The sequence below is a fragment of the Microtus pennsylvanicus genome, chromosome 19 (genome assembly GCF_037038515.1).
Source record: "Microtus pennsylvanicus isolate mMicPen1 chromosome 19, mMicPen1.hap1, whole genome shotgun sequence".
NCBI lineage: Eukaryota > Metazoa > Chordata > Mammalia > Rodentia > Cricetidae > Microtus > Microtus pennsylvanicus.
The window spans coordinates 34,980,377-35,005,924 of NC_134597.1; the positions used below are offsets into that span (position 1 = coordinate 34,980,377).

At 37.7% G+C, this 25,548-nt stretch overlaps 3 protein-coding genes across 4 annotated transcripts in view; all 3 read left to right on the forward strand.

The window, feature by feature from the left end:
- The window catches only part of LOC142838309 (trypsin-4-like), a 35,181-nt gene extending 29,519 nt beyond the window's left edge, over positions 1-5,662 (forward strand). The window contains exons 1-5 of one of the 2 annotated variants that reach the window (XM_075953672.1): positions 1,481-1,586; positions 2,599-2,758; positions 4,184-4,437; positions 5,058-5,194; positions 5,463-5,662. In XM_075953672.1, the coding sequence (XP_075809787.1) occupies positions 1,508-1,586; positions 2,599-2,758; positions 4,184-4,437; positions 5,058-5,194; positions 5,463-5,612 (780 nt within the window). In that variant the 5' untranslated portion in view covers positions 1,481-1,507 and the 3' untranslated portion in view covers positions 5,613-5,662. Of the gene's footprint in view, positions 1-1,480; positions 1,587-2,598; positions 2,759-4,183; positions 4,438-5,057; positions 5,195-5,462 lie in introns of those variants that run through there. The other variant, XM_075953673.1, reaches the window with a different exon arrangement.
- Positions 1-25,548, forward strand: part of LOC142838452 (M1-specific T cell receptor beta chain-like) — a 320,262-nt gene that overhangs the window by 158,208 nt on the left and 136,506 nt on the right. The gene's annotated exons all lie outside the window — the stretch shown is intronic.
- LOC142838349 (trypsin-4-like) lies at positions 19,516-23,693 on the forward strand. Its single transcript, XM_075953715.1, has 5 exons — positions 19,516-19,618; positions 20,631-20,790; positions 22,212-22,465; positions 23,086-23,222; positions 23,490-23,693. Exons 1-5 carry the CDS (start codon positions 19,540-19,542, stop codon positions 23,637-23,639), a joined length of 780 nt encoding a protein of 259 aa, XP_075809830.1. The 5' UTR covers positions 19,516-19,539; the 3' UTR covers positions 23,640-23,693.

A 25,548-nucleotide genomic window follows, 5' to 3' on the forward strand; every position in this document is an offset into this window, starting at 1 on the left:
TTTTACCTTAAAAGAGGTTATTTTTTTAATAAAATGAGGCTCTATACATAGAAAATGTAGTGCATAACTCTTGTGTGAAACATCTTGAAAATCTATGAGGTATTTTAGGAATGAAATAGTACTCAACTCAGGCATGACCATCATGGGCCATTTTATAACATTTAGAGTATAGAGGTGAGAGCTCAAAGTACTAATTCTGTTGTGTAACAGAGCAAGTCAGGCAAAAAAAATATGGGTACAGAGATATTTAACAGGTATTTCAGGGTTGGTTTCTCCAGTACATGCTGGTAACCATTTCTTTCAACATCCTGTATGCCAGGTATATCAAAACGAACCACAAGACTCTGAACTCAGGTTTTCCGCTCTTATAAGCACATCGAGGACTTTTTTCCACTACAATTTAGAGAATTCAGTCATGAAATTTGCTTGTAATTGTTTCTCAACAACACTGACATCAGACTAATTAGAAAGTAAATAGATCTTACAACAGGATTCCTCAAGTTGTATGATAAATTAGATATAAACTGACAAAGCATTTTTCAGCACATTTTTTTCTGGCAGGTTAGTTCTCAATAAACTTCAAGATTTAGATTTAGTGATTCTTTTTAGAACTTTTCATTTATCTTCTAGAGGAATGTTTATTCTGAACAGAAGTCAGACTGACCATGTTTTCAAGGCCTTTCTCAATTCTCATTTGAAGAATGGATGTCTATCTCAAGCTACCTACTTATAGATGACAAGGAAGTATTAACTTTTAGCCTAATTGTTAATACAAGGATGAAGAAGCAGAAACTAGATCCATAAAAGCATAAACAGTGAGAGTCAAAGGTCATGACACAGAGGAAAGGGGAATGTGGTATTTGTTGATATTTGGGACACACTGAGGAAGCTCCTACTCACACTTTATCCCTCATACTTCAAATCACTTGTTAGCATGAGCCTTGTTACAGAGGATAGGCAGGTGAAAGGCAGCAATTTTGAGCAAGTCCATTTGTCCATTTGTCATGAATTCATTCTCTAATTCTGATCACCAAGCCCTTGAATATGACCTTTCTATATGAGAGATTATTCTAGAGATAAGAATCTTTAACTCATATATATAAGATACAGAAAAAATGTAATTCTTCTCATACCGTTCTAGATCTCTAAATACCCACTTAATTACCAGTACCAGGTCTTCCTGAAATTAAGTTTTTTGATTTCTGGGTATGTCTAAGGACCATGATTGTGCTCTACCATCTAATGTCTATATATAAGCCTAGGAAGACCCAGCTACATAGATAGTTTATAGTTCTACTGTTTTTGCATCCTGGCTTCCTTTCAAGAATCAGCTGTTCACCTCACCAAAAAAAAAATTCCTTATCACATGTTGCTGACCTACCCACAGAATGGACAAATAAAGCAGAGATAAAGCATGACCTAGGAAGAGGAAACCCACAGGTGTGCTTGGGAAAGGGCAGTGGGGCACCTCCCCTCTGTTCCTCCCTCTCCCTCCAGCACAGTATAAATGCAGGCTCTCCCCAAGTACTCACTACCTTCTGCCACGATGAGTGCACTCCTGTTCCTGGCCCTTGTGGGAGCTGCTGGTGAGTTCCATGCCTTAAACCAGGTCCTTCCCTTTCTTCTCCTGGAGACCATCAAGCAGTAACTAACGATGCTTCTTGTACTTTCTGTACTCCAGTGTCCCCTGTCTTCCTAACGTAGCTCTGCATCTGTATTTACTTGTTTCTTTGTAAGTTTCATCTTTCTTATCCCCTCTACTGTTGTTTACTATGGGATCCCAATGGCTACAAATGGAAGGCATATGGAGGTTCTATGAAATGAACCATAAGAACTCTGGTTTGGGTCCAACAATTTGGGGATAACTCAGCCACGAATATCTTTGCAGATAATATTCGTATTTGAAAGTTGAAAACCTAATTACACTGAGGAGTAATGTATTAAAATTCTGCCCTTCTCTGGCAGGAGCAGTAAATTTGTAGTAAGAAGGGGATTTCTGAAATATATGTATATATGAACTTAATATATATTATAATTTTATTATGTATTATTTATTAATAAATACGAAATGCAAAAATTATATTAAAACTCATAAAAATGCAATCAGGGTTAAAAACCAGTGATCTTGGTCAATAGCATTCTATCTTTATATCCTACATGAGACCTTAATATATATACTGAGCTGTAAAAACACTTAGATATATTGAGGTCTACATACCCAAGATATTTTCCAAGATAGTTTCAACTATCCTAATCCCCTTAAGCTCTGTTAGACCAGGGTATCAAGAAATTATGAATAAGAGATCAAAGCAAGGAGTGAATCAGACAACAATCCTTGTGCTTAATCCTGCAGTCTGATGAGATCCTTTGCCCTGTTTCCTGTAATCCATCAGAACACTGTTACTTACAGAGAATCTTTCTATTGTATTATGGACACTGCTCTGTATGATGAACTATTAGAAGATACCATAGGCCTACTGTATCCTTAAGTTACTGTAATAAATAAGGATTCCTAATTAGCTTAAGGTTGAAACACGACTGAGGACTACAATTTCCAGTATCTTGAAGAATTGTCTTCTCTCTTCTTTTCTACTAAAGTTGCTTTCCCTGTCGACGATGATGATAAGATCGTTGGAGGATACACCTGCCAGAAGAACTCTGTCCCCTACCAGGTGTCTCTGAACTCTGGCTACCACTTCTGTGGAGGCTCCCTCATCAATAACCAATGGGTGGTGTCTGCAGCTCATTGTTACAAGAGGTAAGTGATGGGCTCTGTCTTTACAGAACACATATGACATTTGCAAGGGAATGGGATGAGATCAGGTATCAACTGAAGTGTTTAGATGAATGGAAGAGTCAGTGTAGAGAGATTATTGACCTCAATGCTTTTCATGAATTTGTAGAGAATAAGGACAAAGAATATTAGGACCATTACAACCCTGAACCATCCAAATTTAGCCAGTGGTAAAAAATAAAAAAAGGTAAGAAAAATTAATTATAGGGATAATAGAACTCTCATGAAGTTACTCACAGACTTCACATAGTTACACTGGGTCCTGTAGCAGGGAGATAAACCGAGTTTTCTGAGTTTGGAGTATCAGCAAGCTTTTTTTTGAATTATGAAGGAGATTTAATATATCCATTCTCATTATGGAAGTGGACAGAACTTTCTTAATAGACAACAATTATTCATATTTTAACTATAACATCTAAGTGGATGTCAAGATCAACTGCATTTCTGTGATGCTACTACAGTTTTGAAGTTAGTTGTTTTCATAAATAGTATCTATGATGACATAGCTTCTATAAATTATATTGCTCAGCAATATTTTGTTTGGTTTTTAAGCACAAGATTTCTAAATGTGTGTTGGAAGTTTTTAAAAGCATGTGGCAATATCTTCATTTTATATATGGGAGAGACTGAAGCCATGATTGGGGATAGTGGACATGGGCAGAGGGGGCACCTGAAAGAATAGAGAAGTGACAGCTGGAATTCAAATGTCATACTTGTCTCCTTGTCATTCATGATCCTAGGGCATGTTGAGAAGACACTGTGACAGCTCAAGCCATGTGCTTAAACTGCCTATTAAAACTCATCTCATTATATAGAAATAACCAGGTATCATATTAATTAAAAGAGCGTTTCTTACCAGAAAATGCATCTGAGTCATTAAGATTCGAATTCAGAAAGTTGAGCAGTAAACCCAGATGGACAAAATTCAAAGCAAGTTCTGAGCTGCCATAGTTTCATGTTTCAAGCTATTCTTTTCTATTTGCTTGTTTTTATTGAGATAGGGTTTCTCTGTATAGCTCAGACTGTGCTAGAACTCACACGGTAGTCCAGGCTGGGCTTGGTCTCAGAGATCTTGATTTCTTTGTCCCTGAGTGAGGGAATAAAGGCATGTGTATCTGCTGCTGAGAATTAGACCATTTTATTGGGTTGTTTGCATCCATTGGGGAACAGTAGGTTGGTGAGCAGTCTTCCTCTGCTCATATTACTTCTCTTTAAAGTAGAAAGAAATTTGGGTCTCAAGTTGGTACTTCCACATCACACCTTTGCTACTTTGTTGAGGTTACAGCAGGCCTCTCCCATCTTTAGACTACCCAGCTAAAAGAGTTACCTGACCTGGAGTATCTGAGGTAATGGACAGGAATTTTCTGCCATGTCTTTTCTTTCCAACAGCCGCATCCAAGTGAGACTGGGAGAGCACAACATCAATGTTGCGGAAGGCACTGAGCAATATGTCACTGCCTCCAAGATCATCAAGCACCCCAGCTTTAGTTCCTCAACCCTGAACAATGACATCATGCTGATCAAGCTTGCTTCCCCTGTGACTCTCAATGCCCAAGTGGCCACTGTAGCTCTGCCCACCTCCTGCGCAGCTGCTGGCACTCAGTGCCTCATCTCTGGCTGGGGCAACACCTTGGCCTCTGGTGGTGAGTACTTCATCCACATCTTTTGAGAACTAAGCCAGATTCTACACATAAATGATTGGCTTCTAGGCCATAAATGCATTGAAGAACCCCCAAAACACAAGGTACTAAGATGGTCACAAGAGGCATTGACCTACAGAATGATGTGAAGAGAAAAATTACAGAATGTACTATCATTAGTTCCAAGAAAGACATCAATAATGACTATTTTTTATTTTTATTTATTTATTAAAGATTTCTGTCTCTTCCCCGCCAACACCTCCCATATTCCTCCACCTCCCCCAATCAACTCCCCCTCTCTTATCAGCCCGAAAAGCAGAACGGGTTCCCTGCCCTGTGGGGAGTTCAAGGACCTCCTACCTCCTTCCAGGTCTAGTAAGGTGAACATCCAAACAGCCTAGACTCCCACAGAGCCAGTACGTGCAGTAGGATCAAAACCCAGTTCTTGACTTGATTATTCTTAATATCTTGAAGAAAACACAGTAATCCTCTATACTAGTCTACCCAAGGGAGACTCTAGTGCCTCTTCAATGGCAGCTTCAATGGTCACATACTGAACAACACTGAAAAGTCGTTCTCTAACCTGGTCTCTATCACATTTCCTTCTTCTCCTTTCCTCAAAGTGAACAACCCAGACCTGCTCCAGTGCCTGAATGCCCCAATACTGTCTCAGTCTGCCTGTCAATCCGCCTACCCTGGACAGATAACCAGTAACATGATTTGTGTTGGCTACCTGGAGGGAGGCAAAGATTCCTGCCAGGTAATTAGCTCCCTTCTCATATAAATATCTTGTTTTCCCAGGAGTGGGAGTGCATTGACCTAGTGAGTGGATCAGGAAGTTTCCTCTTGTGGTTCCATGGGAAAGGGAGGAGGTCTTTTCCGGATGTCATTTCAACACATTAGCAAGAATAGGGGATTGGATAAAAAAAATGGAGATCCAGGGAGGCTAGAATTGTATCTTCAGGTCAGAGTGAATGTAGTCTTTTTTCACATGCCCATTCATTAAACACTTTATTCCTCTATCCTAGGGTGACTCTGGTGGCCCTGTGGTCTGCAATGGGCAGCTCCAGGGCATTGTCTCCTGGGGCTATGGCTGTGCCCAGAAGAATCTCCCTGGTGTGTACACCAAGGTCTGCAACTATGTTACCTGGATTAAGAACACCATTGCTGCCAACTAAGAATCCTTCATCTCCCTGAAATTACTATGTCAATAAACTGAATTCCTTACTTTCTGTGTTTTGGGTTGATCCCTTCATACTCTTGTGTGTGAGAAACACACATCCATTTGAGGCTATCTTTTTCTATCTTTGAGATGGGGATAGAATCCTTCACTTCCAAAAATGTTACATGGAATTTTAAGTCAACCGCAGTTGAAAAATCTAAAATTACATGGTAGAAAAACAGGTTTTGGTTTACTTTAAAAAGTCATATATCAGAATATAGGTGATAAAAAGTATTAATTTTCTTTTACACTTATGTGTGGGTTATGAATGACCACTTTCATGAACACATTCATTTCATTGTTAGCAATAAATATCATGTAGTATAAACAGGATTTTTCCTATTTTGTTGCAATGGGTCCCGAAGATAAGTTTCTTGCTGTACCAATATCTCCCTTTTTATTATGAGCATTTCATTCTCTTCTCATCATATATTAACTGTTACAAATAATGGTTTCCATGATGACATTTATACACATGCATATATAGTGGGCTTTTCCTGTTTTTCCTCTTCCCCTCTCTATTTTTAATCTTTCCTCAGAATAGACCCTATTGTATTTTTCTGTCATTTTGTAAATATCTAGAGTCTGAATAAGAGAGAAAATTGGAGTATTTGTCAACCTGAGTCTGGCCTATTTTGTAATATGATGATTTCCAGTTTGACTAATTTTCCTAAAAATGATATAATTTCATTCTTTTCTATGAATGAGTAACACATTGTTGTGTATATACATCACATATTTTTACTAACCTATTGATGATAGTCTTGGTTATTATTAATGCTACAACAGTAAGCAATACGTATTCAATTAACTCAATTGCAAGCTGAATATGTTTTAATCAGGCATATAACTGAAGTGTTAATCTAATTAATCTTAATCAATAAAAACCAGGAGTCAGATATCAGGGTAAAAACCTGGTATATAAGAGAATTGGGATAATGTGGCAGTTGCCTCCTCAACTTTCTCTATTCCACCATCCCAAAGGGCACAATTATTCTTTCCACCCCACCTTATCACGTCCTGTCTCTCTGTATAGTCCTCCAGACTTCCATGGTTAATGAGTGACTAGCTCTGCTCTCTGACTCCAAACAAGCTTTATTTGTCAGAACACGAACAAAATATTACTCAATATTTCCTCCTTTTCGTATGAATAAGAATCAAAGGTTTTAACTTATATAGAAAAATGTATAAAATAAGTAAGATAACTATATACACATAAATACAGGCAAGAATTACATTAATATAGTCCAGCCCATTGACAAATTCAGAGAAGATGCTCCACTATCTATCCTATCTTGGTGAATCCAAAGTACTGTACCTATTTCACTATATATCCTAACATGTATGACCAATCCGAAATTATATTTTTATGTCTTTCTAACTTATACACTTTATACCTCCTTTGTATATCTCTTTTCTGACTTTGATAGCAAAGAAAACTGTAACTCTAGCTATCTAGTCATCAACTTCAGCAGAGACCTGAAAAAAATATTGCTGAATAAATAAATTTAGAGCAAACAACTTCCAAAATTAAGAAATTATAGAGCAGTTGGCTTCCTCGAAAGTCTTCAAGGTTCCTTAGTGACAGTGGTGCATCTATCTTCAGACTGAAGGCCTAAAATATCAGGCAGACTTTGATCAAAATAAGGAAATTTTGAAGGACTGTCCTATAGTTTGTCTTGGCAAAGTTTGGTAGTTGCATTCTTCTGTGTCCTGCTTTGCCAATTAGGACAACACACTGTCAGCAGTTGAGGCAAAATAAATTTATTGTTCAGTGGTTACCTTTTTCTGCAAAGAAAGTAAACCTCATATAGAGTTTTACTGATGTTCATCATCTTTTCTGAATTAGATTTGTACTGCAGGATTCTATGATAGATACGTTTTTAAGTTTTGAGAAATATCTGTTTTGATTCCCATAGTGGTTGTACTAATTTATACACTCTCAATAACAGTACTTAATAATAACCCCTATAATTCTTAGTAATGTTAGAACTTTTTATTGGTTAATGACAACCAATCTGACTGAGGTAACACAGGATTTTAATGAATCTTTTATTTGCCTTTTATTTAAAACTAAGAATGCTTAGGTTTTACAAGTACTTATTGGCATTTTAATTCTATCCTTCAAGAATTTTTTTCAATGCCCATATGTAATTTCATGACTTGGATTGTAATAAATTATTTTTAGATTTATTTAATCAATTTTACATTTTATTCATCTCTAACATATGTAGTTTTTCTCTCATCCTAGAGGTTGTTTTTTTCAAACATTTACTTTCTCATTCATAAACTTTTAATTTCATACAGTTATATTTAGTTTTTCTTGCCATTTTTTGAATCTGATAATCACTGTAATCTAAATACCAAAAAATTGTAAATAGTCCTTTTATAGAAATTTGGACCATAGTGCTTTTTCTATGTTTTTATTCAGAAGTTTCAGTTGTAAGCAAATGTATTTTAAACCTTTTGTATTTTTTGTTAAGCATGAGAGTAGCATATCATAATTTATTTTTTTCTTTATGTATATTCTCTTGTTTTCTTATTAAGAACTACATATGGGAACACATCTTTCCTACTTTTCTTTCTCCAACTCCATTAACACTTCAAATTTTATGATCTCATTTTAAATTATATGTGTGTGTTTATGTACATGTACTGTGTTGGTATATACATTTAAACTTGCATAAACAATCTATCAAGTTAATTTAGTATGTAAATATGTATCCTTGGCTGGTCATTTGGAGATAGAAGAATTAGGGGGTAGATTGTTAATGTAGAAAACAACTTATGCTTCTCTCCATAGCTGTTGACTATTCAGATACTGAAGAACATGGAATTTCACCAGTGTATGTTAGCATGTCAACGCATGTTGTCATAATTCATATTTTTCTCAGGAAAACACATAGTTGATATTGCATGGGTTTATTTTTCCATGTCATGTCTAGAGGACATCACCTACCGGCAGAAGTCTGAGCCTTGGTCTTTTCTGGTTTTTCTGTTCTTTTTAATTATACTTTCCCCAAAACTATTTAAGAAAACAGTTTTCTTTTCTAAAGAGTGAGTTTTGGATACCTTTGTAATGATCAGGTAGTTAGAGCTATGTGGATTTTTTAATAACTTCTCTAGTATATTAAATGAATCTACATAGCTGGGTTTTGTTGGTATTAGAGTGGTTTTTTTGTGTGTGTTAATATTACTGTGTATAATGCCTTAGATGGGTACTGTAGTTTAGCCTGCTTTTTTTTCAACTCAAGATTATTTTGAACTTTGAGGTAGGAAAAGATTTTAGTTTTGTTTCACCTAGTTCTTTAAAGAGGAACATTAGAATTGTGATGGAGAATGAGTTGACTGTGGCAATCAAATTTTGTAAAATAATCTTCTTTTAATTACTTTATTTAATGTCAAATGTCTTTTACCCTCATGGGTAGGCATCATTAGTTTTTGTTGATGATATTCTATATGAGGCTTTCCTCCTCATTTCTTTTTTATCAAGTTTATTATTGTTCTATGAAAAGGCTACTGGGATTTGATTATTGACTTTAGCATGCGACCTGGTAGTGTTTATCATGTCCATAAAATTTCTGCAAAAGTCCTTTAGTTTTTATTAGGTATAGGATCATATCACCTTGAAAAATGCAATAATTTTGCTCTTTACTTTGTGATTTCTATTCATTTAGCACATGCATTGCACTAATTGAACTTAGTGAGATATCACAAAAGAAGGTATAAAATTGGGACAGAGACAGGTTGTGGAGAACAGAGTATTATAAGGGAAAAATGTGGCTAAATGTAATCATATTTTATTATATAAATATATGAAATTATCAAGAAAAAAGAAAATATTTTTGCTTTTATTTATTTGAGATCATAATATTATTATAAAATTTCTCCTTTACCTTTCTCCTTTAATTTTTTGGTCTCTATATACACTGAAATATATATATTCCTTAGTATAATCTGATCAGTGTGTATAATAATACTTTTACATATGTATGTTTTCAGGGCTTTCCATTTGGTGCAGGAAATACCGTTAATGTGTTCTTCCCTGGTGAAGACCACTTCTCCCATTTCCAGCGTTCCTTGGGTACTTCTCCCAAAACTATTTAACAAAAAAAGTTTTCTTTTCTAAAGAGTGAGTTTTGGGTACCTTTGTAATGATCAGGTAGTTATAGCTATGTGGATTTTACAGTTCGTTACGTATTTTGAGTCCTCATGTTTTTTTTTCCTATCTACTTTGGCATGACAACAAATCTAGTATTTGTTCAATTCTCATTTGGGCAGTAATCTTGGTGAGAAATTACAGGCTTAGCTACTAGCTATAAAAAAAATTTTTTTCTTTTTTTTATTGAGAAAAGTAGAAAGAAAAAAAAACAAGTTTCCACCTCCTCCCAGCCTCCCATTTCCCTTCCCTTCCTCCCACCCTTCTCCCCCTCCTTCCACTCTTCTACCCCTCCCCCCACTCCTTTCCACCTCCCTCTCCAGTACAAAGAGCAGTCAGGGTTCCCTGCCCAGTGGTAAGTCCTAAGTCCTCCCCCCCTCCGTCCATATCTAGGAAGGTGAACATCCAAACTGGCTAGGCTTCCACAAAGTCAAAACATGAAGTAGGATCAAAACCCCGTGTCATTGTCCTTTACGTCTCATCGGGCCCTCATTGTTCGCCATATTCAGAGAGTCCAGTTTTATCCCATGCTTTTTCAGTCCCAGTCCAGCTGGCCTTGGTGAGGTCCCAATAGATCAGCTCCACTGTCTCAGTGGGTGGGAGCACCCCTTGTGGTCCTGACTTCTTTGCTTATCTTCTCCCTCCTTCTGCTCCCCATTGGGACATTGGGAGCTCAGTCCAGTGCTCCAGTGTGGGTCTCTGTCTCTATCTCCATCCATCACCAGATGAAGGTTCGATGATGATATGCAAGATATTCGTCAGTATTGCTATAGGATAGGGTCATTTCAGGTTCCCTATCCTCAGCTGCCCAAGGAGCTAACTGGAGACCTCGGCTTGGGCACCTGGGAGCCACTCTAGGTTCAAGTCTCTTGCCAACCTTAAGGTGGCTCCCTTAACTAAGAATTGTGCTTCCGAGCTCCCCTATCCAACCTTTTTTTATCCCAATCCTCCTTTTTCCCCAAGTTCCCCCCATCTTCCCCTTCTCCCTTTTCTCTCCCCATCTCCCCTTACCCACATCCCACCCCACCCCCAAGATCTCAATTTTCTCCCCGGCAACTTTGTCTACTTCCCATAGCCAAGAGGATAGCTATATGTTTTTCCTTTGGTTCACCTTCTTACTTAGCTTCTTTAGGATCACCAATTGTAGACTCCGTGTCCCTTATTTATGGCTAGAAACCAATTATGAGTACATCCCATATTCATCTTTTTAGGTCTGGGTTACCTCACTCAGGATAGTGTTTTCTATTTGCATGCAAAATTCGAGAAGTCATTGTTTTATATCGCTGTGTAGTACTCTAATGTGTAGATATTCCACACTTTCTTCATCCATTCTTCCATTGAAGGGCATCTAGGTTGTTTCCAGGTTCTGGCTATTACAAATAATACTGCTATGAACATAGTTGAACAAATGCTCTTGTCATATGATAGGGCATCTCTTGGGTATATTCCCAGGAGTGGTATTGCTGGGTCCAAGGGTAGGTTGATCCCGAATTTCCTGAGAAACCAAAACACTGATTTCCAAAGTGGTTGCACAAGATTGCATTCCCACCAGCAATGGATGAGGGTACCCCTTCCTCCACAGCCTCTCCAGCAAAGGCTATCATTGGAGTTTTTTATTTAGCCATTCTGACAGGTTTAAGATGATATCTCAAAGTTGTTTTGATTTGCATTTCCCTGATTACTAAGGAGGTTGAGCATGACCTTAAGTGTCTTTTGGCCATTTGAACTTCCTCTGCTGAGAATTCTCTGTTCAGTTCAGTGCCCCATTTTTAAATTGGGTTAATTAGCATGTGAAAGTCTAGTTTCCTGAGTTCTCTATATATTTTGAAAATCATACCTTTGTCTGTTGCGGGGTTGGTGAAGATCTTCTCCCAGTCAGTAGGTTGCCTTTTTGTCTTGGTGACAGTGTCCTTTGCATTACAGAAGCTTCTCAGTTTTAGTAGGTCCCATTTATTCAATGTTGCCATTAATGTCTATGCTGTTGGGGTTACACATAGGAAGTGATCTCCTGTGTCCATGTGTTGTAGGGTACTTCCCACTTTCTCTTCTATTAGGTTCAATGTGTTCTGACTGATAGTGAGGTCTTTAATCCATTTTGACTTGAGTTTTGTGCATGGTGATAGATGTGGGTCTATTTTCATTCTTCTACAGGTTGACATCCAGTTATACCAGCACCATTTGTTGAAGATGCTTTCTTTCTTCCATTGTATACTTTTGGCTCCTTTATCAAAAATGAGGTGTTCATAGGTTTGTGGGTTATAATTCGGGTCTTCTATACGATTCCATTGGTCGACTTCTCTGTTTTTATGCCAGTACCACACTGTTTTCATCACTGTAGCTCTGTAATAGAGTTTGAAGTCAGGGATGGTAATGCCTCCAGAAGATCCTTTATTGTATAGGATTGTTTTGGCTATCCTAAGTTTTTTGTTTTTCCATATGAAGTTGATTATTGTCCTCTCAAGATCTGTGAAGAAATTTAATGGGACCTTGATGGGGATTGCATTGAATCTATAAATTGCCTTTGGTAGAATTGCCATTTTTACTATGTTGATACTCCCAATCCAAGAGCAAGGGAGGTCCTTCCATTTTCTGGTATACTCCTCAGTTTCTTTCTTCAATGCCTTAAATTCTTGTCAAATAGATCTTTCACTTCCTTGGTTAGAGTTACCCCCAAGATATTTTATGCTGTTTGTGGCTATCGTGAAAGGTGAAGCTTCTCTGATTTCCCTCTCTGCTTCCATATCCTTTGGGTATAAGAGGGCAACTGATTTTTTGGAGTTGATCTTGTATCCTGCCACATTACTAAAGGTGTTTATCAGCTATAAAGGTCTTTGGTGGAGTTTTGGGGGTCGCTTGTGTACACTATCATATCATCTGCAAATAACGAAAGTTTCACTTCTTCCTTTCCAATTCGAATCCCCTTGATCCCCTTATGTTGTCTTATTGCTATTGCTAGAACTTCAAGCACTATATTGAAGAGGTATGGCGAGAGTGGACAGCCTTGTCGTGTTCCTGAGTTTAGTGGGATGGCTTTGAGTTTCTCTCCATTTAATTTGATGTTAGGTGTCGGCTTGCTGTATATAGCTTTTATTATATTTAGGTATGACCCTTGTATCCCTAATCTCTCCAATATTTTTATCATAAAGTGATGTTGAATTTTGTCAAATGCTTTTTCAGCATCTAATGAAATGATCATATGGTTTTTTTTCCTTCAGTTTATTTATATGATGGATTACATTGATAGATTTTCATATGTTGAACCAGCCCTGCATCCCTGGGATAAAGCCTACTTGATCATAATGGATAATTTTTCTAATGTGTTCTTGGATTCGGTTTGCCAGTATTTTGTTGAGGATTTTTGCGTCGATGTTCATGAGTGAGATTGGTCTATAATTCTCTTTCTTGTTTGAGTCTTTGTGCGGTTTTGGTATCAGAGTATATGTAACTTCATAAAAGGAATTTGGCAATGACTCTTCTGTTTCTATATAGTGAAATACATTAAGGAGTATAGGTATTAGGTCTTCTTGGAAGTTCTGGTAGAATTCCGCATTGAAACCATCTGGTCCTGGGCTTTTTTTGGTAGGGCGGTTTTTGATGACAGCTTCTAATACTTCGCGACTAACAGGTCTATTTAGATTGTTCACCTGGTCCTGATTTAACTTTAATATATGATATTTATCTAAAAAAGCATCCATTTCCTTTACATTTTCCAGTTTTGTGACATATAGGCTTTTGTAGTAAGATCTAATGATTCTCTGAATTTCCTCTGTGTCTGTGGTTATGTCCCCCTTTTCATTTCTGATCTTATTAATTTGCAAATTCGCTCTCTGCAGTTTGATTAGTTTGGATAGTGGTTTGTCAATCTTGTTGATTTTCTCCAGGAACCAGCTTTTTGTTTCATTGATTCTTTGGATTGTTTTCTTTGTTTCTATTTTGTTGATTTCAGCCCTCAATTTGATTATTTCCAGTCTTCTACTCCTCCTAGGTGAGTCTGCTTCTTTTTTTTCTAGAGCTTTCAGGTGGGCTGTTAAGTCTCCAATGTGAGCTTTCTCTGTTTTCTTTAGGTGGGCACTTAGTGCTATGAACTTCCCTCGTAGGACTGTTTCATAGTGTCCCATAAGTTTGAGTATGTTGTTTCTTTATTTTCATTGAATTCCAGGAAAACTTTAATTTCTTTCTTTATTTCTTCTTTAATACAGGTATGGTTCAGTAGTTGACTGTTCAGTTTCCATGAGTTTGTAGGCTTTCTGGGGGTAGCATTGTTGTTGAATTCTAACTTTAATCCATGGTGATCTGATAAGACTCAGGTGGTTACTAATATTTTTTTGTAACTGTGGATGTTTGCTTTGTTACCGTGTATGTGGTCAATTTTCGAGAAGGTTCCATGAGCTGCAGAGAAGAAGGTATATTCTTTCCTCTTTGGGTGGAATGTTCTATAGATGTCTGTTAAGTCCATTTGATTCATTACCTCCATTAATTCTCTTATTTCTCTGTTAGGTTTCTGTCTGATTGACCTGTCCATTGGTGAGAGAGGAGTGTTGAAGTCTCCTACTATTAGTGTGTGCAGTTTGATGGCTGCCTTGAATTTTAGCAATGTTTCTTTTATGTACGAGGGTGCTTTTATATTAGGGGCATAGATGTTCAGGATTGAGACTTCATCCTGATGAACTGTTCCTGTTATGAGTATAAAATGTCCCTCTACATCTCTTCTGATTGATTCAAGTTTGAAGTCAACTTTGTTAGAGATTAGTATGGCCACACCTGCTTATTTCTTAGGTCCATTTGCTTGATAAACCTTTTCCCAGCCCTTTACTCTGAATAGGTGCCTGTCTCTGTGGTTGAGGTGTGTTTCTTGCAAACAGGAGAATGTTGGATCCTGTTTTCTTATCCAATCTCTTAGCCTGTGCCTTTTTATAGGTGAGTTGAGTCCATTGACATTAAGTGATATTAATGACCAATGGTTGTTAACTCTGGTCATTTTTTTTTAGTCATAGAGTTTGTGTGTTTCCCTTCTTTGATTTGTGCTGGTGAAGGGTCTCTAGATGTGTGAGTTATTGTGGTCATTGTTGGACTCCTTGGTTAGTGATTTTCCTTCTATTACTTTCTGTAAGGCTGGATTTGTGGCTGCGTATTGTTTAAATTTGTTTTTATCCTGGAAATTTTTTTTCTCCATTTATAGTGAACAAAAGCTTGGCTGGGTATAGTAATCTGGGCTGGCATCCATGGTCTCTCAGTTTCGGCAGTACATCTATCCAGGACCTTCTGGCTTTCATGGTTTCCATGGAGAAGTCAGGTGTAAGTCTGATAGGTTTACCTTTATAAGTAATTTGGCCTATTTCCTTTGCAGCTCTTAATATTCTTCCCTTATTCTGTATGATTTGTGTTTTGATAATTACATGGCGAGGGGATGTTTTTTCTGATCCAGCCTATTTGGTGTTCTGTATGCTTCTTGAACCTTCATAGGTATATCTTTCTTTAGGTTGGGAAAGTTTTCTTCTATAATTTTTTTAAATATATTTTCTGGGCCATTGAGCTGCACTTCTTCTCCTTCTTCTACTCCTATTATTCTTAGGTTTTGTCTTTTTATTGTGTCCCATATTTTCTGAATGTTTTGTGATGAGAGTTTGTTGGACTTGCTGTTTTCTTTGATCAGTGTGTTTATTTTCTCTATGGTATCTTCAGAATCTGAGATTCTTTCTTCTAACTCTTGTATTCTGTTGATTATGCTTGTTTCTGTAGACTCTGTTTGTTTACTTAAATTTTCCATGTCCAGCCGGCCCTCTGTTTGTGTTTTCTTCTTTGCCTCCATTTCAGTTTTCAAGTCTTGAACTGTTTCCATTATCTGTTTGATTGTTTTTCCTTGGTTTTCTAGGGTATCATTCACTGATTTATTCAATTCTTCAAACTTTCTGTTATATTTCTCATCCATTTCTATAAGGGCGTTTTTTACATGCTGTTTAAGGGCGTCAATCACTTTCATGAAGTCAATCTTTTCTACTTCTTCTTGATTAAGGTGTTCATGTCCTCCCATTGTGAGTCTCTGGTTTCTGGTGGCTTCATGTTGCTTTTCAGCTTGTTGGGCGAATTCTTGCCTGGCGTCTGCCCATCTCTTCTTCCAAATGCTGCTTTATGGATCATCTTTTACCGGATCAGGTCTCCTTGCCTACCCAACGCTATCTCTCACCAATGTTGGCTCTCCTGGCGCCGAGAGATCAGGCCTCCGTGCTGATTGGGCAGCTCGCAAACAAAGCGCCTACCCTGCTTGTTGCAGGCAGGCCATAGAAACAAAGGAACTCCAGCCCGCTTGGGTGCCCCGAGGATTGGGACCCAGTGCCCAGACAGGCTGGGCTGGGTGATGATATGTGCCGAAAAGAGGGCGGTGGGGCCGAAGTCGAAGGGTTCTCTGATGAAAGCTGGGTGGGCTAGGAAGAAAGAGGCAGTATCCAGGGAGTAGAGGCCCTGCAGAGAGCCCAAGAAGGATAGGGGGCCAAGGAACCTCTGAGCTCCCCTTCCCAGGCTGGCGCCGCGGGCCAGAAACTCAACCCAAGGCTAGGTCTCCTGGCGCCAAGAGATCGCTATAAAAAAATTTTACAGAACAAATTCCCTCATCTTCAGGCTTTATAGTCTTTCCTCCCCATGTTCTGCAACGTTCTCGGAGCCTTGGGTATAAGACAGTTACAAAGATATATCCACTGTGATTGGGTTTCATATTTCTGCATTTTGAATGATTATAGTTTTCTGTAATTATCATTATCTGTAGCAAAGAGGATTTTCCTTGTTGGCGGTGAAGACTATTCTTAGCTGTGGGCATTAGAGGAAATTTATTCTGACTTTGTTTACTCAACTGCAGGAAAACAAGAAACACTCCATTCTATAGCAAAATCTTGGGGATGTTGATTTTCAGAGGAAGAGGAGTTTCAGGTATGATCTATGTACTCTGTTTTCTTCATAGATATAGAGTCTTTAATCTGAAATTGAAATAATATTTGTTATCTACCTTTTTCATGAGATGGCAACAAATACAGCCAAGATCAGAGAGCTCTTGTCTGAGTATAGCAGTCTGGAATAGGATCACAATGTTTTATTTTACACTGGTTGTTACAGGAACTGAAAAACCTTAATTCCACAGGATAAAGCACATATGCTCATCTAGAAATGCAGAATGTTAAGAAAAATATGATGTTCATAAAATACTATAATCAAGTATAAAATACACACTGAGAATCTAACTCTTATTTTAAAAAGTAAAATGCAGTCACTGATATGCCAAAACATTGAATGGGGACTAAGCGAATGTTTTAGAGAAAGACACAAAGTATTCCTAATAGGATGAAAAATATCAGGAACAGCACAGACTTTCAAATGGAGTGTAAGCAGCTGTTTTTGTGAATCTTCCCTACTTAATTCAGTCTAGAGCATGAGAAACTACTTATGATCCAAAGTGGTCTTTTAAACTATAATTCCTGATAGCCTGGAGTAAGCTGACATCAGGTCATAAATAGGAGCACAAAATATTAAGTGACTAAATTTTAAGCTATAACTATAGGACACTGCTGTGCCATACCATTCAATATTGTTGTACACATAGGGTCATATTGAAATTAATGGATGTCAACATCCACCTGGCTAAAATAATTTTCCATATTCATTGGGGATAATCCCATTGTGGCCCACCTATCTAGAATATAGTGGAATGTGGAAATACTAGAAGAAATATATCAGTCTTTCCTCAAAACCAGTGGGCTCTAAATAATTCTGACAAGAAAGTAAAACACCAATTTTACAATTGGATTTACCAATATTACAGAAGTATTTCTTAGTATCCAAGCTAACTCTAATGATATCATCACACTCTATCATCTGGACATGAGGACAAAAATGTGTGTCTAGTGTTATAAATAGAATAGGTGGGCCGTGATAAAGAAAGGTTCCGAGACACAATGCCAGGAAAATATAAATTTGGTGTTCATACTGTGTCAAGGGAAAAAAATGGCAAGAGGAGCCCGATGTTTACCTTGTCCCCTAGGAACACTTGGTTTTTGGCAGTAGCCTTTAAATGCCACCTGTGACAAGTTTGATACTTCACAAGAGTTTTCTTATCTTTTTGAAGCCTTGAAACCTTGTGCCAATTTAAGATCGTTTCTTGCAAAAAACTGAAACCATCTGAGTCAATACACCTTCCTTGTTAATTAGAAATAATTCCTTCTTCATATTTCACCGTAAAAGAGGTGTTTTTTTGTAAATGAAATGAAGCTCCTTACATAGAAAATGTAGTGCATAACTCTTGTGTGAAACATCTTGAAAAATCTATGAGGTATTTTAGGATTAAAATACTACTCAACTCAGGAATGACCCCCATGGGCCATTTTATAACATTTAGAGTATAGAGGTGAGAGCTCAAAGTACTAATTCTGTTGTGTAACTGAGCAAGTCAGGCAAAAAAGTATGGGTACAGAGATATTTAACAGGTCTTTCAAGGTTGTTTTCTCCAGTACATGCTGGTAACCATTTCTTTCAACATCCTGTATGCCCAGTATATCAAAACGAACCACAACACTCTGACCTCAGATTTTCCACTCTTCTAAGCACATTGAGGAATATTTTCCCCTACAATTTAGAGAATTCAGTCATGAAATTTGCTTGTAATTGTCTCTCAGCAACACTGACATCAGACTAATTAGAAAGTGAATAGATCGTACAACAGGATTCCTCAAGTTGTATGATAAATTATATATAAACTGACATAGCATTTTTCAGCACATTTTTTTTCCTGGCAGGTTAGTTCTCAATAAACTTCAAGATTTAGATTTAGTGATTCTTTTTAGAACTTTTCATTTATCTTCTAGAGGAATGTTTATTCTGAACAGAATTCAGACTGACCATGTTTTCAAGGCCTTTCTCAATTCTCATTTAGAGAATGGATGTTATCTCAAGCTACCTACTTATAGATAACAGGGAAGTATTAACTTTCAGACTGATTGTTAATACAAAAATGAAAAAGCAGAAACTGGGTCCATAAAAGCATAAAAAGTGAGAGTCAAAGTTCATGACACAGAGGAAAGGGGAATGTGGTATTTGTCGATATTTGGGACACACTGAGGAAGCTCCTACTCACACTTTATCTCTCATACTTCAAATCACTTGTTAGCATGAGCCTTGTTACAGAGGATAGGCAGGTGAAAGGCAGCAGTTTTGAGCAAGTCCATTCGTCCATTTGTCATGAATTCATTCTCTAATTCTGATCACCAAGCCCTTGAATATGACCTTTCTATATGAGAGATTATTCTAGAGATAAGAATCTTCACCTCATATATATAAGATACAGAAACAATGTAATTCTTCTCATACGGTTCTAGATCTCTAAACACCCACTTAATTACCAGTACCAGGTCCTCCTGAAATTAAATTTTTTGATTTCTGGGTATGTCTAAGGACCATGATTGTGCTCTACCATCTAATGTCTTTATATGAGCCTAGAAAGACCCAGCTACATAGATAGTCTATAGTTCTACTGTTTTTGCATCCTGGCTTCCTTTCAAGAATCAGCTGTTCACCTCACCAAAAAAAAAAATTTCCTTTTCAAATGTTGCTGAAGTACCCACAGAATGGACAAATAAAGCAGAGATAATGCATGACCAAGGAAGGGGAAACCCACAGGTGTGCTTGGGAAAGGGCAGTGGGGCACCTCCCCTCTGTTCCTCCTTCTCCCTCCAGCACAGTATAAATGCAGGCTCTCCCCAAGTACTCACTACCTTCTGCCACGATGAGTGCACTCCTGTTCCTGGCCCTTGTGGGAGCTGCTGGTGAGTTCCATGCCTTAAACCAGGTCCTTCCCTTTCTTCTCCTGGAGACCATCAAGCAGTAACTAACGATGCTTCTTGTAGTTTCTGTACTCCAGTGTCCCCTGTCTTCCTAACGTAGCTCTGCATCTGTATTTACTTGTTTCTTTGTAAGTTTCATCTTTCTTATCCCCTCTACTGTTGTTTACTATGGGATCCCAATGGCTACAAATGGAAGGCATATGGAGGTTCTATGAAATGAACCATAAGAACTCTGGTTTGGGTCCAACAATTTGGGGATAACTCAGCCACGAATATCTTTGCAGATAATATTCGTATTTGAAAGTTGAAAACCTAATTACACTGAGGAGTAATGTATTAAAATTCTGCCCTTCTCTGGCAGGAGCAGTAAATTTGTAGTAAGAAGGGGATTTCTGAAATATATGCATATATGAACTTAATGTATATTATAATTTTATTATGTATTATTTATTAATAAATACGAAATGCAAAAATTATATTAAAACTCATAAAAATGCAATCAGGGTTAAAAACCAGTGATCTTGGTCAATAGCATTCTATCTTTATATCCTACATGAGACCTTAATATATATACTGAGCTGTAAAAACACTTAGATATATTGAGGTCTACATACCCAAGATATTTTCCAAGATAGTTTCAACTATCCTAATCCCCTTAAGCTCTGTTAGACCAGGGTATCAAGAAATTATGAATAAGAGATCAAAGCAAGGAGTGAATCAGACAACAATCCTTGTGCTTAATCCTGCAGTCTGATGAGATCCTTTGCCCTGTTTCCTGTAATCCATCAGAACACTGTTACTTACAGAGAATCTTTCTATTGTATTATGGACACTGCTCTGTATGATGAACTATTAGAAGATACCATAGGCCTACTGTATCCTTAAGTTACTGTAATAAATAAGGATTCCTAATTAGCTTAAGGTTGAAACACGACTGAGGACTACAATTTCCAGTATCTTGAAGAATTGTCTTCTCTCTTCTTTCCTACTAAAGTTGCTTTCCCTGTCGACGATGATGATAAGATCGTTGGAGGTTACACCTGCCAGAAGAACTCTGTCCCCTACCAGGTGTCTCTGAACTCTGGCTACCACTTCTGTGGAGGCTCCCTCATCAATAACCAATGGGTGGTGTCTGCAGCTCATTGCTACAAGAGGTAAGTGATGGGCTCTGTCTTTACAGAACACATATGACATTTGCAAGGGAATGGGATGAGATCAGGTATCAACTGAAGTGTTTAGATGAATGGAAGAGTCAGTGTAGAGAGATTATTGACCTCAATGCTTTTCCTGAATTTGTAGAGAATAAGGACAAAGAATATTAAGCCCATTACAACCCTGAACCGTCCAAAGTCAGCCAGGGATAAAAAATAACAAAAGAAAAAAATTAATATTAGGGATAATAGAACTCTCATGAAGTCACTCACAGACTTCACATAGTTACACTGGGTCCTGTAGCAGGGAGATAAACCGAGTTTTCTGAGTTTGGAGTATCAGCAAGCTTTTTTTGAATTATAAAGGAGATATAATTTATCCATTGTCATTCTGGAAGTGGACAGAACTTTCTTAATAGACAACAATTATTCATATTTTAACTGTAACATCTAAGTGGATGTCAACATGAACTGCATTTCTGTGATGCTACTACAGTTTTGCCGTTAGTTGTTTCCATAAATAGTATCTATGATGACATAGCTTCTATAAATTATGTTGCTCAGCAATATTTTGTTTGGTTTTTAAGCACAAGATTTCTAAATGGGTGTTGGAGGTTTTTACAATCATGTGGCAATATCTTCATTTTATAAATGGGAGAGACTGAAGCCATGATTGGGGATAGTGGGCATGGGCAGAGGGGGCACCTGAAGGAATAGAGAAGTGACAGCTGGAATTCAAATGTCATACTTGTCTCCTTGTCATCCATGATCCTAGGGCATGTTGAGAAGACACAGTGACAGCTCAAGCCATGTACTTAAACTGTCTATTAAAACTCATCTCATTATATAGAAATAACCAGATATCATATTCATTAAAAGAGCGTTTCTTACCAGAAAATGCATCTGAGTCATTAAGATTCTAATTCAGAAAGTTGAGCAGTAAACCCAGATGGACAAAATTCAAAGCAAGTTCTGAGCTGCCATAGTTTCACGTTTCAAGCTATTCTTTTCTATTTGCTTGTTTTTATTGAGATAGGGTTTCTCTGTATAGCTCAGACTGTGCTAGAACTCACACGGTAGTCCAGGCTGGGCTTGGTCTCAGAGATCTTGATTTCTTTGTCCCTGAGTGAGGGAATAAAGGCATGTGTATCTGTTGCTGATAATTAGACCATATTATTGGGTGGTTTGCATCCATTGGGGAACAGTAGGTTGGTGAGCAGTCTTCCTCTGCTCATATTACTTCTCTTTAAAGTAGAAAGAAATTTGGGTCTCAAGTTGGTACTTCCACATCACACCTTTGCTACTTTGTTGAGGTTACAGCAGGCCTCTCCCATCTTTAGACTACCCAGCTAAAAGAGTTACCTGACCTGGAGTATCTGAGGTAATGGACAGGAATTTTCTGCCATGTCTTTTCTTTCCAACAGCCGCATCCAAGTGAGACTGGGAGAGCACAACATCAATGTTGCGGAAGGCACTGAGCAATATGTCACTGCCTCCAAGATCATCAAGCACCCCAGCTTTAGTTCCTCAACCCTGAACAATGACATCATGCTGATCAAGCTTGCTTCCCCTGTGACTCTCAATGCCCAAGTGGCCACTGTAGCTCTGCCCACCTCCTGCGCAGCTGCTGGCACTCAGTGCCTCATCTCTGGCTGGGGCAACACCTTGGCCTCTGGTGGTGAGTACTTCATCCACATCTTTTGAGAACTAAGCCAGATTCTACACATAAATGATTGGCTTCTAGGCCATAAATGCATTGAAGAACCCCCAAAACACAAGGTACTAAGATGGTCACAAGAGGCATTGACCTACAGAATGATGTGAAGAGAAAAATTACAGAATGTACTATCATTAGTTCCAAGAAAGACATCAATAATGACTATTTTTTATTTTTATTTATTTATTAAAGATTTCTGTCTCTTCCCCGCCACCACCTCCCATATTGCTTCCCCTCCCCCTATCAACTCACCCTCTCTTACCAGCCCGAAAAGCAGAACGGGTTCCCTGCCCTGTGGGGAGTTCAAGGACCTCCTACCTCCTTCCAGGTCTAGTAAGGTGAACATTCAAACAGCCTAGACTCCCACATAGCCAGTACGTGCAGTAGGATCAAAACCCAGTTCTTGACTTGACTATTCTTAATATCTTGAAGAAAACACAGTAATCCTCTATACTAGTCTACCCAAGGGAGACTCTAGTGCCTCTTCAATGGCAGCTTCAATGGTCACATACTGAACAACACTGAAATGTTGTTCTCTAACCTGGTCTCTATCACATTTCCTTCTTCTCCTTTCCTCAAAGTGAACAACCCAGACCTGCTCCAGTGCCTGAATGCCCCAATACTGTCTCAGTCTGCCTGTCAATCCGCCTACCCTGGACAGATAACCAGTAACATGATTTGTGTTGGCTACCTGGAGGGAGGCAAAGATTCCTGTCAGGTAATTAGCTCCCTTCTCATATAAATATCTTGTTTTCCCAGGAGTGGGAGTGCATTGACCTAGTGAGTGGATCAGGAAGTTTCCTCTTGTGGTTCCATGGGAAAGGGAGGAGGTCTATTCCGGATGTCATTTCAATACATTAGCAAGAATAGGGGATTCGATAAAAATATGGAGATCCAGGGAGGCTAGAATTTTATCTTCAGGTCAGAGTGAATGTAGTCTTTTTTCACATGCCCCTTCATTAAACACTTTATTCCTCTATCCTAGGGTGACTCTGGTGGCCCTGTGGTCTGCAATGGACAACTCCAGGGCATTGTCTCCTGGGGCTATGGCTGTGCCCAGAAGAATCTCCCTGGTGTGTACACCAAGGTCTGCAACTATGTTACCTGGATTAAGAACACCATTGCTGCCAACTAAGAATCCTTCATCTCCCTGAAATTACTATGACAATAAACTGAATTCCTTACTTTCTGTGTTTTGGGTTATCTCTTCATACTCTTGTTCGTGAGAAATACACATCCATTTGAGGCTATCTTTTTCTATCTTTGAGATGGAGATAAAATCCTTCACCTCCAAAAATGTTACATGGAATTTTAAGTCAACCGCAGTTGAAAAAAATCTAAAATTACATGGTAGAAAACAGGTTTTGGTTTTCTTTAAAAAGTCATATATCAGAATATAGGTGATAAAAAGTCTTAATTTTCTTTTACACTTATGTGTGGGTTATGAATGACCACTTTCATGAACACATTCATTTCATTGTTAGCAATAAATATCATGTATTATAAACAGGATTTTTCCTATTTGGTTGCAATGGGTCCCAAAGATAAGTTTCTTGCTGTACCAATATCTCCCTTTTTATCATGAGCATTTCATTCTCTTCTCACCAGATATTAACTGTTACAAATAATGGTTTCCATGATGATATTTATACACATATAGTGGGCTTTTCCTGTTTTTCCTGTTCCCCTCTCTATTGTTAATCTTTCCTCAGAATAGACCCTATTGTATTTTTCTGTCATTTTGTAAATATCTAGGGTCTGAATAAGAGAGAAAATTGGAGTATTTGTCAACCTGAGTCTGGCCTATTTTGTAATATGATGATTTCCAGTTTGACTAATTTTCCTAAAAATGATATAATTTCATTCTTTTCTATGAATGAGTAACACATTGTTGTGTATATACATCACATATTTTTACTAACCTATTGATGATAGTCTTGGTTATTATTAATGCTGCAACAGTAAGCAATACGTATTCAATTAACTCAATTGCAAGCTGAATATGTTTTAATCAGGCATATAACTGAAGTGTTAATCTAATTAATCTTAATCAATAAAAACCAGGAGTCAGATATCAGGGTAAAAACCTGGTATATAAGAGAATTGGGATAATGTGGCAGTTGCCTCCTCAACTTTCTCTATTCCACCATCCCAAAGGGCACAATTATTCTTTCCACCCCACCTTATCACGTCCTGTCTCTCTGTATAGTCCTCCAGACTTCCATGGTTAATGAGTGACTAGCTCTGCTCTCTGACTCCAAACAAGCTTTATTTGTCAGAACACGAACAAAATATTACTCAATATTTTCTCCTTTTTGTATGAATAAGAATCAAAAGTTTTAACTAATATAGAAAAATGTATAAAATAAGTAAGATAACTATATACACATAAATACAGGCAAGAATTACATTAATATAGTCCAGCCCATTGACAAATTCAGAGAAGATGCTCCACTATCTATCCTATCTTGGTGAATCCAAAGTACTGTACCTATTTCACTATATATCCTAACATGTATGACCAATCCGAAATTATATTTTTATGTCTTTCTAACTTATACACTTTATACCTCCTTTGTATATCTCTTTTCTGACTTTGATAGCAAAGAAAACTGTAACTCTAGCTATCTGGTCATCAATCCATCAGAGACCTGAAAAAATATTGCTGAATAAATAAATTTAGAGCAAACAACTTCCAAAATTAAGAAATTATAGAGCAGTTGGCTTCCTCGAAAGTCTTCAAGGTTCCTTAGTGACAGTGGTGCATCCATCTTCAGACTGAAGGCCTAAAATATCAGGCAGACTTTGATCAAAATAAGGAAATTTTGAAGGACTGTCCTAGTTGTCTTGGCAAAGTTTGGTAGTTGCATTCTTCTGTGTCCTGCTTTGCCAATTAGGACAACACACTGTCAGCAGTTGAGGCAAAATAAATTTATTGTTCAGTGGTTACCTTTTTCTGCAAAGAAAGTAAACCTCATATAGAGTTTTACTGATGTTCATCATCTTTTCTGAATTAGATTTGTACTGCAGGATTCTATGATAGA

Coding starts and splice junctions, on each gene's coding strand:
- LOC142838349 (XM_075953715.1), top strand. CDS start 19,540: ATGCAGGCTCTCCCCAAGTACTCACTACCTTCTGCCACGATGAGTGCA. Junction 19,619..20,630: donor GGCCCTTGTGGGAGCTGCTG/GTGAGTTCCATG, acceptor TTCCTACTAAAG/TTGCTTTCCCTGTCGACGAT. Junction 20,791..22,211: donor GCAGCTCATTGCTACAAGAG/GTAAGTGATGGG, acceptor TCTTTCCAACAG/CCGCATCCAAGTGAGACTGG.